The 13,056-nt window shown below is 58.6% G+C and overlaps 1 protein-coding gene across 1 annotated transcript in view; it reads left to right on the top strand.

Annotated features, from left to right (window-relative positions):
* COL5A3 (collagen type V alpha 3 chain) overlaps nt 1-13,056 on the top strand; it is a 48,465-nt gene that overhangs the window by 11,626 nt on the left and 23,783 nt on the right. Inside the window, exons 5-30 of the mRNA XM_054051766.1 lie at nt 364-486; nt 6,007-6,141; nt 7,744-7,839; nt 7,911-8,084; nt 8,230-8,277; nt 8,361-8,402; nt 8,483-8,545; nt 8,716-8,790; nt 8,924-9,007; nt 9,080-9,136; nt 9,242-9,295; nt 9,570-9,623; nt 9,718-9,771; nt 9,873-9,926; nt 9,999-10,052; nt 10,138-10,182; nt 10,357-10,410; nt 10,542-10,586; nt 10,790-10,843; nt 11,663-11,707; nt 11,813-11,866; nt 11,958-12,002; nt 12,083-12,136; nt 12,244-12,288; nt 12,722-12,775; nt 12,882-12,989. Of these exons, the coding sequence (XP_053907741.1) occupies nt 364-486; nt 6,007-6,141; nt 7,744-7,839; nt 7,911-8,084; nt 8,230-8,277; nt 8,361-8,402; nt 8,483-8,545; nt 8,716-8,790; nt 8,924-9,007; nt 9,080-9,136; nt 9,242-9,295; nt 9,570-9,623; nt 9,718-9,771; nt 9,873-9,926; nt 9,999-10,052; nt 10,138-10,182; nt 10,357-10,410; nt 10,542-10,586; nt 10,790-10,843; nt 11,663-11,707; nt 11,813-11,866; nt 11,958-12,002; nt 12,083-12,136; nt 12,244-12,288; nt 12,722-12,775; nt 12,882-12,989 (1,770 nt within the window). The remainder of the gene's footprint in view (nt 1-363; nt 487-6,006; nt 6,142-7,743; nt 7,840-7,910; nt 8,085-8,229; nt 8,278-8,360; nt 8,403-8,482; nt 8,546-8,715; nt 8,791-8,923; nt 9,008-9,079; nt 9,137-9,241; nt 9,296-9,569; nt 9,624-9,717; nt 9,772-9,872; nt 9,927-9,998; nt 10,053-10,137; nt 10,183-10,356; nt 10,411-10,541; nt 10,587-10,789; nt 10,844-11,662; nt 11,708-11,812; nt 11,867-11,957; nt 12,003-12,082; nt 12,137-12,243; nt 12,289-12,721; nt 12,776-12,881; nt 12,990-13,056) is intronic.

The raw sequence follows: 13,056 nt of genomic DNA, 5'->3' as shown, positions 1-13,056 counted from the left end.
TTGTTGTGGTCAGTAGAGGCTCTGGTTGATATATTGGGGTGTCCCTGTCCCCCAAATCCTTATTCCAGAGCCCTGAGGTCTTGGGAAGGAGAGGACCCCATGGCCATGGTCAGTAGAGGTTCTGGTTGAGATATGGGGTGTCTCTGTCCCCCAAATCCTTATTCCAGAGCCCTGAGGTCTTGGGAAGAAGAGGACCCCATGGCCATGGTCAGTAGAGGCTCTGGTTGAGATATTGGGGTGTCCCTGTCCCCCAAACCGCCGCCACCGCCGCCTCTTGCCCACACGTTCAGGGCTCTCAATCGTCTCGGGGTGCGGATATTTGGGGGGGTGGGGAGAGCAAATAACCCTTTGTCTTTGCCACAGGGGGACGTTCAACAACTGCTGATCGCGGCCGGCACCGAAGCCGCGCGCTCCTACTGCCAACTCTACATGCCCGACTGCCCCCAGCCCCCCCTGCACCCCCTCCCGGCGCCCTTCCCGCAGGAGGTAGGCAGAGGGGCCTTCTTGGGGTGCAGAGCCCTCCTTTTTGGGGTGCAGAGCCCTCCATTGGGGATACAGAGCCATCTTTTGGGGTGCAGAGCCCTCTTATGGGGATACAGAACTCTCTTTTGGGGTGCAGAGCCCTCTTTTGGGGATACAGAACCCTTCATTTGGGTCACAGAGATCTCTTTTGGGGTGCAGAGCCCTCCTTTTGGGGTGCAGAGTCCTCCTTTTGGGGTGCAGAGCCCTCTTTTGGGGATACAGAACTCTCTTTTGGGGTGCAGAGCCCTCCTTTGGGGATACAGAGCCATCTTTTGGGGTGCAGAGCCCTCCTTTGGGGATACAGAGCCATCTTTTGGGGTGCAGAGCCCTCCATTGGGGATACAGAGCTCTCTTTTGGGGCGCAGAGACCTCTTTTGGTGATGCAGAGTGGCCTTTTGGGGTGCAGAGCCCTCCTTTTTGGGGTGCAGAGCCCTCTTTTGGGGATACAGAGCCATCTTTTGGGGCGCAGAGCCCTCTTATGGGGATACAGAACTCTCTTTTGGGGCGCAGAGCTCTCTTTTGATGTGCAGAGTTGACTTTTTGGGGTGCAGAGCCCTCCTTTTTGGGGTGCAGAGCCCTCTTTTTGGGATACAGAACTCTCTTTTGGGGCGCAGAGACCTCTTTTGGGGATACAGAACTCTCTTTTGGGGCTCAGAGACCTCTTTTGGGGATACAGAACTCTCTTTTGGGGCGCAGAGACCTCTTTTGGGGATACAGAACTCTCTTTTGGGGCGCAGAGACCTCTTTTGGCGATGCAGAGTGGCCTTTTGGGGTGCAGAGCCCTCCTTTTGGGGTGCAGAGCCCTCCATTGGGGATACAGAGCCATCTTTTGGGGTGCAGAGCCCTCCTTTGGGGATACAGAACTCTCTTTTGTGGCGCAGAGACCTCTTTTGGTGATGCAGAGTGGCCTTTTGGGGTGCAGAGCCCTCCTTTTTGGGGTGCAGAGCCCTGGTTTGGGGATACAGAGCCGTCTTTTTGGGTGCAGAGCCCTCTTATGGGGATACAGAGCTCTCTTTTGGGGTGCAGAGCCACCTTTTTGGGGTGCAGATCCACCATTTGGGGTTCAAAGTTGCCTTTTCGGGGGCACAGAGCTCTCTTTTGGGGGTGCAGAGCCACGTTTTTGGGGTGCAGAGCCACCATTTGGGGTTCAGAGTTGCCCTTTTGGGGGCACAGAGCTCTCTTTTGGGGGCGCAGAGCTCTCTTTTGAGGGCACAGAGCTCTCTTTTGGGGGCGCAGAGCTCTCTTTTGGGGGTGCAGAGCTCTCTTTTGAGGGCACAGAGCTCTCTTTTTGAGGCACAGAGCTCTCTTTTGGGGGCACAGAGCTCTCTTTTGGGGGTGCAGAGCTCTCTTTTTGGGGGCACAGAGCTCTCTTTTGGGGGTGCAGAGCTCTCTTTTGGGGGCACAGAGCTCTCTTTTGGGGGCACAGAGCTCTCTTTTGGGGGTGCAGAGCTCTCTTTTTGGGGGCACAGAGCTCTCTTTTGGGGGTGCAGAGCTCTCTTTCGGGGGCACAGAGCTCTCTTTTGGGGGCACAGAGCTCTCTTTTGGGGGTGCAGAGCTCTCTTTTGGGGGCACAGAACTCTCTTTCGGGGGCACAGAGCTCTCTTTTGTGTGTGCAGAGCCACCTTTTTGGGGTGCAGATCCACCATTTGGGGTTCAAAGTTGCCTTTTCGGGGGCACAGAGCTCTCTTTTGGGGGTGCAGAGCTCTCTTTTGGGGCACAGAGCTCTCTTTTGGGGGTGCAGAGCTCTCTTTTGGGGCAGAGCTCTCTTTCGGGGGCACAGAGCTCTCTTTTGGGGGCACAGAGCTCTCTTTGGGGGTGCAGAGCTCTCTTTTGGGGGTGCAGAGCCACCTTTTCGGGGGCACAGAGCTCTCTTTTGTGGGCACAGAGCTCTCTTTTGGGGGTGCAGATCCACCATTTGGGGTTCAAAGTTGCCTTTTCGGGGGCACAGAGCTCTCTTTTGGGGGTGCAGAGCTCTCTTTTGGGGGCACAGAGCTCTCTTTTGGGGGTGCAGAGCAGCCTTTTTGGGGGTCAGAGCCACCATTTGGGGCGCAGAATTGCCCTTTTGGGGGCACAGAGCTCTCTTTTGGGGGTGCAGCGCCACCGTTTGGGGATACAGAACTCTCTTTTGGGGCTCAGAGCCCTCTTTTGGCAATGCAGAGTGGCCTTTTGGGGTGCAGAGCCCTCCTTTTTGGGGTGCAGAGCCCTGGTTTGGGGATACAGAGCTCTCTTTTGGGGTTACAGAGCTCTCTTTTGGGGTTCAGAGTTGCCTTTTTGGGGTTCAGAGCCCTCTTTTTGGGGCACAGCCTCTTTTTGTGGGCACAGAGCTGTCTTTTGTGGGTGCAGAGCCACCTTTTTGGGGTGCAGAGCCACCGTTTGGGGTTCAAAGTTGCCTTTTTTGGGGCGCAGAGCTCTCTTTTGGGGGTGCAGAGCCACCTTTTTGTGGGTGCAGATCCACCATTTGGGGTTCAGAGTTGCCCTTTTGGGGGCACAGAGCTCTCTTTTTGGGGTGCAGAGCCACCTTTTTGGGGTGCAGATCCACCATTTGGGGTTCAAAGTTGCCCTTTTGAGGGCGCAGAGCTCTCTTTTGGGGCACAGAGCTCTCTTTTGGGGGGGCAGAGCTCTCTTTTGGGGGTGCAGAGCTCTCTTTTGAGGGCACAGAGCTCTCTTTCGGGGGCGCAGAGCTCTCTTTTGGGGGCGCAGAGCTCTCTTTTGGGGGCACAGAGCTCTCTTTCGGGGGCACAGAGCTCTCTTTTTGGGGCACAGAGCTCTCTTTTTGGGGCACAGAGCTCTCTTTTGGAGGTGCAGAGCTCTCTTTTGGGGGCACAGAGCTCTCTTTTGGGGGCACAGAGCTCTCTTTTGGAGGTGCAGAGCTCTCTTTTGGGGGCACAGAGCTCTCTTTTGGGGGCACAGAGCTCTCTTTTGGGGCACAGAGCTCTCTTTTGTGGGTGCAGAGCCACCTTTTTGGGGGTCAGAGCCACCGTTTGGGGTTCAAAGTTGCCTTTTCGGGGGCGCAGAGCTCTCTTTTTGGGGGTGCAGAGCTCTCTTTTGGGGGCACAGAGCTCTCTTTTCGGGGGCACAGAGCTCTCTTTTGGGGCACAGAGCTCTCTTTTGGGGGGGCAGAGCTCTCTTTTGGGGGTGCAGAGCTCTCTTTTGAGGGCACAGAGCTCTCTTTTGGGGGTGCAGAGCTCTCTTTTGGGGGTGCAGAGCTCTCTTTTGGGGCACAGAGCTCTCTTTTGGGGGTGCAGAGCTCTCTTTTGGGGCAGAGCTCTCTTTCGGGGGCACAGAGCTCTCTTTTGGGGGCGCAGAGCTCTCTTTGGGGGTGCAGAGCTCTCTTTTGGGGGTGCAGAGCCACCTTTTTGGGGTGCAGAGCTCTCTTTTCGGGGGCACAGAGCTCTCTTTTGTGGGCACAGAGCTCTCTTTTGGGGGTGCAGATCCACCATTTGGGGTTCAAAGTTGCCTTTTCGGGGGCACAGAGCTCTCTTTTGGGGGTGCAGAGCTCTCTTTTGGGGGCACAGAGCTCTCTTTTGGGGGTGCAGAGCAGCCTTTTTGGGGGTCAGAGCCACCATTTGGGGTGCAGAGTTGCCTTTTGGGGTGCAGAGTTGCCCTTTTGGGGGCACAGAGCTCTCTTTCGTGGGTGCAGATCCACCGTTTGGGGTTCAAAGTTGCCTTTTCGGGGGCACAGAGCTCTCTTTTGGGGGTGCAGAGCTCTCTTTTCGGGGGCACAGAGCTCTCTTTTGGGGGTGCAGAGCTCTCTTTTGGGGGCACAGAACTCTCTTTCGGGGGCACAGAGCTCTCTTTTTGGGGGCACAGAGCTCTCTTTTGAGGGCACAGAGCTCTCTTTTGGGGGTGCAGAGCCACCTTTTTAGGGGTGCAGATCCACCATTTGGGGTTCAAAGTTGCCTTTTCGGGGGCACAGAGCTCTCTTTTGGGGGCACAGAGCTCTCTTTTGTGGGTGCAGAGCCACCTTTTTGGGGTGCAGATCCACCATTTGGGGTTCGAAGTTGCCTTTTCGGGGGCACAGAGCTCTCTTTTGGGGGCGCAGAGCTCTCTTTTGGGGGTGCAGAGCCACCTTTTTGGGGTGCAGAGCCACCGTTTGGGGTGCAGAGTTGCCTTTTCGGAGGCACAGAGCTCTCTTTTGGGGGCGCAGAGCTCTCTTTTGGGGGCACAGAGCTCTCTTTTGGGGGTGCAGAGCCACCTTTTTGGGGTGCAGATCCACCGTTTGGGGTTCAAAGTTGCCTTTTCGGGGGCACAGAGCTCTCTTTTGGGGTTCAGAGCTGCCTTTTTGGGGTTCAGAGCCCTCTTTTTGGGGCACAGCCTCTTCTTATGGGTGCAGAGCCCTTCTTTGCCGGTGCAGAGCCACATTGTCATGGGTGCAGATCCACCTTTTTGGGGTTCAGATCCACCGTTTGGGGTTCAGAGTTGCCCTTTGGGGGCACAGAGCTCTCTTTTGGGGGTGCAGAGCCACCTTTTTGGGGTGCAGATCCACCATTTGGGGTTCAGAGTTGCCCTTTTGGGGGCACAGAGCTCTCTTTTGGGGTGCAGAGCCGCCTTTTTTTGGGGTGCAGATCCACCGTTTGGGGTTCAAAGTTGCCTTTTTGGGGGCACAGAGCTCTCTTTTGGGGGCGCAGAGCTCTCTTTTGGGGCACAGAGCTCTCTTTTTGGGGGCACAGAGCTCTCTTTTGGGGCACAGAGCTCTCTTTTGGGGGTGCAGAGCCACCTTTTTGGGGTGCAGATCCACCATTTGGGGTTCAAAGTTGCCTTTTGGGGGCACAGAGCTCTCTTTTTGGGGCACAGAGCTCTCTTTTGGGGCACAGAGCTCTCTTTTGGGGGTGCAGAGCTCTCTTTTGGGGGCTCAGAGCTCTCTTTTCGGGGGCACAGAGCCCTCTTTTGGGGGCGCAGAGCTCTCTTTTGGGGGTGCAGAGCTCTCTTTTTGAGGCACAGAGCTCTCTTTCGGGGGCACAGAGCTCTCTTTTGGGGGTGCAGAGCTCTTTTGTGGGGGCACAGAGCTCTCTTTCGGGGGCACAGAGCTCTCTTTTGGGGGTGCAGAGCCACCTTTTTGGGGTTCAGAGCCATCATTTGGGGTTCAGAGTTGCCCTTTTGGGGGCACAGAGCTCTCTTTTTGGGGTGCAGAGCCACCTTTTTGGGGTGCAGATCCACTATTTGGGGTTCAAAGTTGCCTTTTCGGGGGCACAGAGCTCTCTTTCGGGGGTGCAGAGCCACCCTTTTGGGGTGCAGATCCACCATTTGGGGTTCAAAGTTGCCTTTTCGGGGGCACAGACCTCTCTTTTGGGGGCGCAGAGCTCTCTTTCGGGGGCACAGAGCTCTCTTTTGGGGGCACAGAGCTCTCTTTTGGGGGTGCAGATCCACCATTTGGGGTTCAAAGTTGCCTTTTTTGGGGCGCAGAGCTCTCTTTTGGGGGTGCAGAGCTGCCTTTTTTCGGGGTGCAGAGCTGCCAGGACCCCCGCCCCTCTCCGTTTCGCGCAGGGCGCCTCGGATGGCGTTGGCGCGCGGCGTGGGAAGGGCAGGAAGAAGGGCAAAGGCAACCGCAAGGCCAAGAAGAGGAGGAACAAAGACCTCCTGGAGCACCACGAAGCCTCCGAGGTGGTGGTGGACAACCAGGTGGGGAGCGCCACTGACTTAATCCGGATTAACCCGGAGCCTAAATCCCACTTAAAAAACGGAGCTGCTCCGGTTTGGTTTCTTTCTTGGATGGAGCCCGGAGCTCGCGGCGTTCCACTCGTTTGTATCCGAAGGCTATTGGGGTTCCCTTGGGTGGAGATGGGGTTCCCTTGGGTGGAGATGGGGTTCTTGGCTCTTCCTAAAGTGCTCCAGGAGCTATTGGGGTTCTCTTGGGTGGAGATGGGGTTCCCTTTGGTGGAGATGGGGTTCTTGGCTCTTCCTAAAGTGCTCCAGGAGCTGTTGGGGTTCCCTTGGGTGGAGATGGGGTTCTTGGCTCTTCCTAATGTGTTCCAGGAGCTACTGGGGTTCTCTTGGGTGGAGATGGGGTTCTTGGCTCTTCCTAACACATTCCAGAAGCTATTGGGGTTCCTTTGGGTGGAGATGGGGTTCCTGGCTCTTCCTAATGTGTTCCAGGAGCTATTGGGGTTCCCTTGGGTGGAGATGGGGTTCCCTTGGGTGGAGATGGGGTTCTTGGCTCTTCCTGAAGTGCTCCAGAAGCTATTGGGGTTCTCTTGGGTGGAGATGGGGTTCCCTTGGGTGGAGATGGGGTTCCTGGCTCTTCCTAACACGTTCCAAGAGCTATTGGGGTTCTCTTGGGTGGAGATGGGGTTCCTGGCTCTTCCTAACACGTTCCAGAAGCTATTGGGGTTCCCTTGGGTGGAGATGGGGTTCTTGGCTCTTCCTAACGCATTCCAGGAGCTGTTGGGGTTCCCTTGGGTGGAGATGGGGTTCCTGGCTCTTCCTAACACGTTCCAGAAGCTATTGGGGTTCCCTTGGATGGAGATGGGGTTCCTGGCTCTTCCTGAAGTGCTCCAGAAGCTATTGGGGTTCCCTTGGGTGGAGATGGGGTTCTTGGCTCTTCCTAATGTGTTCCAGGAGCTATTGGGGTTCTCTTGGGTGGAGATGGGGTTCCTGGCTCTTCCTAATGCGTTCCAGAAGCTATTGGGGTTCCTTTGGGTGGAGATGGGGTTCTTGGCTCTTCCTAACACGTTCCAGGAGCTATTGGGGTTCTCTTGGGTGGAGATGGGGTTCTTGGCTCTTCCTAACACGTTCCAAGAGCTATTGGGGTTCTCTTGGGTGGAGATGGAGTTCTTGGCTCTTCCTAACGCGTTCCAAGAGCTGTTGGGGTTCCCTTGGGTGGAGACGGGGCAGGAGGCGCCTCCCCACCTCTGCCTTCGTCCTCCTTGGCTCGAGGAATGGTTGGCGGCTGCCGCCGATGAGTCAACCTCGGCTGATCCGGACGGGAGAGCCCCGGCGAGGGGTGGCCGTGCTCCGCTTGGGATGGGATAACACAGCCGCCCCCGCGCTTGGGAGCTGCAGCTGCCGAGCTCTGCTTCGCCTTCCCTTCCGCTGCGAGTCCGCGCGGTGGCTTATCCCGGAAAATGAAAACGGCTTTGGTGTCCCCAAAAGCCAAGTGGTGGGATGGGGACATCCCGAGTCCACCAACAGCAGAGCGTCCCCATCCCCAAGACCCCCATCAAGACTTTTGGGGCCAATCCTGGGTCCCTTTCTCACCCCGCGCCCTTTTCCACCTCTCCCAAGGCCACCGCGCCCACCCCGCCGTCCACAGAGGAGATCTTCCCATCGTTGGTCCCCACCACCGTCAGCGTCTCCCTCAATGGCACCGACCCCTTCGAGGTAGCGCCGGGGCTGGGGCAAGCGGGGAAGGTCCCTCAGCTTCATCCCCTCAGCTTCTCCCCATCCTTTAGGACGCCGGGGAGGAGCTCATCCTTGATCCGGAGGAGGATGGAGTCGCTGGGGTTGGAAGGATGGAGCTGCCGGGCTACGAGGACTACGACGATACGGATCCCGCCAGCCACGAGCGCTTTGGCCCTGCTGAGCGGGAGGAGATGGCGATCCAGGCTCCCCAGGTAGCGCTGGAGGTGAGGATGGGGACCGGGATTGAGCTGGGACCGTGATAGAAGGTCCAGGAACCATGGTTTGGGCTCCAGGAGCCACCACGGAGATGGTTGGGAGCTCATCCCATCCCGGTTCTCCGCTTGTTTTCCCCACCCTGGTGCTTCGCAGGAGCTCGGATTGAAGGGGGAGAAGGGCGAAGCGGCCGTGGTGGAGCCGGTGAGTGGGACGCGGCCCCCGTGGGGACGCGCGATCCCTTGGCCCACCCACCCGAGGTGGCTCACGGGACGGTTCTCCTATAGGGTCGGCGATTCCAGGGGCCACCGGGACCTCCAGGCCCTGCGGTGAGGAGCGAGGAGCTGCTGTTGGGAGGAGGGATTGGGAGCTGCCGAAGCCTTTAATGCGCTCTCTGTCTTCTACGCAGGGGGAAATGGGTCCTCTGGGACCACCAGGGCTTCCAGGGCTGCCTGGAGATCCTGGAGATGAGGTATGGAAGAGACGGAGAAGGTGACGGTGAGGCCAGAGGTGCCCCAGGGGCATGGCGGTGATCGTGTTGCCGCACGCCGGCGGCGCGATGAAGCTGCAAGCTCTGACCTGACAGCTCGGCTTCTGCTGACGTGATGACAGCTTCAATCCTTCTTCTCCCTCCTCCACCAGGGTCCTGCGGGACGGCCGGGACTGCCGGGAGCCGACGGGATCCGGGGCCCGGCTGGGACGGTGATCATGTTGCCCGTAAGTGCTGGAGAAGGGGCTTTGGAGATCCTCTGAGGTGACGTGGAGCTGGTTCTCCTCGAAACTACGGTCTGGTGGCTCCTCATCCCTCACCCATCCACCTCTCCTCCGTCACTCAACGCCTTTCCCGCAGTTCCAGTTCGGAGGAGACTCCCTCAAAGGTCCCACCGTCTCTTTCCAAGAAGCCCAAGCCCAAGCGATCCTTCAACAGGCGAAGGTGAGGACCCCACCACCCCCTCTGCCCAACCTCTCCTCTCCATCTCATCCCTCTCTTTCCTTCTCTTCCCAGCTTGCTATGAAGGGTCCCCCAGGTCCCATGGGGTTGACCGGTCGCCCAGGTCCTCTGGTGAGTCTGGTTGACGTGGAGGATCTGACGTGAGGTGGTCGCCCATCTTCACATGGCAGTGAACCCTCCGTGGTGGGCTCTCCACGCTCTTCTTGGTCTTTGTAGGGTCTACCTGGACATCCAGGCTTGAAAGGAGACGCCGGGGACATGGGGCCACGGGTGAGTCGGGGTTGGGGTTCTCCTGGGAAGTGGTGACATCTTCATCCCTAGAGGGCTTCAAAACGCATGGAGATGGGACACTTGGGGACGTGGTTGAGCAGTGTTGGGTTGATGGTTGGACTGGAAGAGCTGGGAGCGCTTTTCCAGCCTCAACGATTCCGTGAGACTCGAGCGGCGTAGGAGCAGAAGATCTTTTCCAACCTTGATGATTCCACGTGGGACGATGCTCTTGGGAGGCTTCTGCCTGTCCTGACTCCTTGCTCTTCTCCATCAGGGTCCCCAGGGGATACAGGGACCTCCAGGACCTCCAGGGAAGCTTGGCAGGCGGGTGAGCACTCGGGGTCCACTGGTGAACGCCAGGTTCTCCTTTCCCATCCTTGTCTCGAGGAGGATCCCTTCCCACCCTTCGGATTCCCTTGCAGGGTCGCTCTGGAGCAGACGGTGCTCGAGGTCTTCCAGGAGACACCGGACCCAAGGTCTCCTGCGTGAGAGAGGGTGGGAGGGTAGGACATCCAAGGTCCTGGTGTGGTTTGAGGAGGACTTGGGTTCATCCTGACCTTCTGTCCTGCCCCAACAGGGGGACAGAGGCTTCGATGGACTGCCGGGGCTGCCGGGCGAGAAGGGCCACAGGGTAAGGAGGACCACGCCACGTCCCCTCCTGCCACCACCATCCTGCACCCCTTTCACCTTCTTCCTCCCTCAGGGTGACGTGGGGAAGCCAGGGCCACCGGGTCCTCCTGGGGAGAAAGGCACCAAGGTGAGGAACGTGGGGAGGGCTGGAGAAGGATCGCACCCTGCTGCCGGTGGTGGGATGTCCTCAGCTCCGCTCTGTCTTCTCCAAGGGCTCCGATGGCCTCCCAGGACCTCGGGGGCAACCTGGAGAACCCGTAAGTACCTGCTGGTGGCCCAACTTCACCCCTTGCCCCAACGCGGGGGGCAAAGGTGGCTCATGGCTTCCTCCTGGTGGCTTTTCGGAGGAGAAATGTGGGCTCTGGACCCCTCCAGATGGGGTCAGTGCTGCTGTCTGAGCCCCCACCGACCCCTTTTGTCCTTGATTTTAGGGTACGCGAGGCCTCATCGGCTCACGTGGCTCTCCTGGACCTCCTGGGCCACCGGTATGGGACCCTTACTCCTGCCTGTCTGTCTGTCCGTCCATCTCCACCATCTCTGTCACCCATCAAACCCGGTCAACGGCGTCACCTCGGGAGGCGGCGTTGCCCTCAACCTCCTTTTCCGTCCTCCGTAGGGCGCCGGCGGCATCGATGGAGCACCGGGACCCAAAGGCAACGTGGTGGGTGTCCATCAAAGTGTCCCCTCTGAGAACATCCAGTCCCAAAGCAACCAGTGAGAGACCGGGGTGCTCCAGGGATGGGGAGACAGGAGAGCTTCTGGGTGGCCTGGTGGGATGGAGGGCCTGGGATGAAGAAGTGGGAGATCTTGGGGTCAAAGGAGGTGGTTTTGGTGAACTCCTGGACTTTCTTGCCTCCTCTCCAGGGAATCCAAGGGGAACCAGGACCTCCGGGACAACAAGGGAACCCTGGTCCACAGGTATGGTTCAACGAGGGAAAGGAGAACATCCGACACCAGGGTTGGGACAATCCCAAACCCAAATCCAGACTCGGTGGAGAAGAGGAGGATTTGGTGGAGGAGAAGCTCCACAGGAGCCGGCGAAGTGCGCTCACAGCCTGGGAAGCCCAAGCAGATCCTGGGCTGCATCCAAAGCCGTGGGATCAGGAGGGACGGAGGGGATTCTGCCCCTCTGCTCCGCTCTGGGGAGACCAAACCTGGAGCCCCACGTCCAGTTCTGGAGTCCTCAGCTCAGGAAGGACGTGGAGATGGTGGAGCGAGGCCAGAGGAGGCCACGGAGATGATGTGAGGGCTGAAGAACCTCCTGTGTGAGGAGATGATTGGAGAGTTGGGGTTGTTCAGCCTGGAGAAGGCTCCAAGGAGACCTTAGGGCACCTTCCAGGATGGAAAGGGGCTCCAGGAAAGCTGGGAGGGGCTCAGCGATAGGATGAGGGGAATGGTTTGGAGCTGAAAGATGGAGATTGAGGTGAGATCTTGGGGAGAAATGTTCTCCTGTGAGGGTGCGGAGGCCCAGGTTGCCCCGAGCAGTGGTGGCTGCTCCATCCCTGGAGGTGTTGAAGGCCAGGTTGGATGGACCTTGGAGCCCCTGATCCAGCAGGAGGTGTCCCTGCCCATGGCACAGGGTTGGACCTGGATGGGCTTTGAGGTCCCTTCCAACCCAACCCGTTCCATTGTTCTCTCTGGAGAGAGGTGAAAGGGTCCAACCTGGTGTCTCCACAACGCCGAGTGCTTGGTTGCTCCCTCAATCCTTTCCCAACGTCCTCCTCTGTTGTCCAACAGGGTCTGCCCGGCCCCCAGGGCCCCGTTGGGCTTCCAGGGGAGAAGGTGAGTCCAAGACCCAGCATGGATGGAAGGATCCAGAGCTGCCCTCGCTCGGAGCGGTGGAGACTCTGTTTCTCCTGCATCTCCAAATGTCTTCTTCTTGCCCAGGGCCCACCAGGAAAGCCGGGAATCCAGGGAGTGGCTGGGGCTGATGGTCCCCCGGTGAGTATCGAGGTCCAACCCCGGCAGAGCCAGGACCTCAGGGCAACGTCACCGTCCCGGCTTGGAGCTCACATCTCGTGCATCTCTGCAGGGTCATCCAGGTCGAGAAGGTCCAGCTGGAGAGAAGGGCCTCCAGGTAAGGAGCCGATCCCTCCTTCGTGCTCTTCTTATGGGATGAGGTCTTCTTTCCATGACGATGATCCCTGCTGTCCCCAGGGCCCTGTGGGTGCTCCTGGTCCCGTTGGCTACCCAGGACCCCGCGGGGTGAAGGTAAGAACATCTCCTTGCTCCTCTGGGTTCTGCCCAGGTAGGATGTGAGGCTCACGGGATGTCCCCAGGGCTGAGGTCTCCTCTCCAACCTCTCTGTGTCTCCACAGGGAGCTTTTGGCGTGCGGGGCCTGAAGGGCAGCAAAGGGGAGAAGGTAAGAGGTGTTGGGATGGGGTTCCTCAAAGAGCTGGAGAACCTCAGGCTGGGAGGGTTGGGGTTGTTCAGCCTGGAGAAGGCTCCAAGGAGAACTTAGAGCACCTTCCAGGATGGAAAGGGGCTCCAGGAAAGCTGGGGAGGGGCTGTGGATCAGCGATAGGATGAGGGGAACGGTTTGGAGCTGAAAGATGGAGATTGAGGTGAGATCTTGGGGAGAAATGTTCTCCTGTGAGGGTGGGGAGGTCCAGGTTGTCCCGAGAAGTGATGACTGCTCCATCCCTGGAGGTGTTGAAGGCCACGTTGGATGGGGCTTGGAGCAACCTGGTCCGGTGGGAGGTGTCCCCATGGCAGGGGGTGGAACTGGATGGGCTTTGAGGTCCCTTCCAACCCAACCCCATCCACGATTCCATGAAACCATGGCTGTTATTCAGGGAGAAGACGGATTTCCCGGCTTCAAGGGGGACATGGGCCCCAAGGGCGATAGGGTAAGTGGGGCTGTGGGTTGTCTTCTCACGGGGGTTGCGTGGGGTGGCTCCAGCACTTGGGATGGGGTGGGGAGGTTCTCCTCACACCTCTCCGTTACCCTTCCAGGGTGACCAAGGCCGGCTGGGTCCCCGCGGCGAGGACGGACCCGAAGGGCTGAAGGGACAGATGGGTCTCCTGGGGGAACCGGGTGCTCCTGGTCCTGCAGGAGAGAAGGTGAAGGTCCAGCCCCGTGTCCTACTGTCCCCGTGTCCCTCATAACCCAACGTTCAGCTCTTCTCTC

This window comes from Cuculus canorus, chromosome 30 (genome assembly GCF_017976375.1).
Source record: "Cuculus canorus isolate bCucCan1 chromosome 30, bCucCan1.pri, whole genome shotgun sequence".
Lineage (NCBI taxonomy): Eukaryota > Metazoa > Chordata > Aves > Cuculiformes > Cuculidae > Cuculus > Cuculus canorus.
The sequence above is the reverse complement of the archived record's forward strand: the minus strand, read 5'-3'. Positions and strand labels throughout refer to the sequence as shown.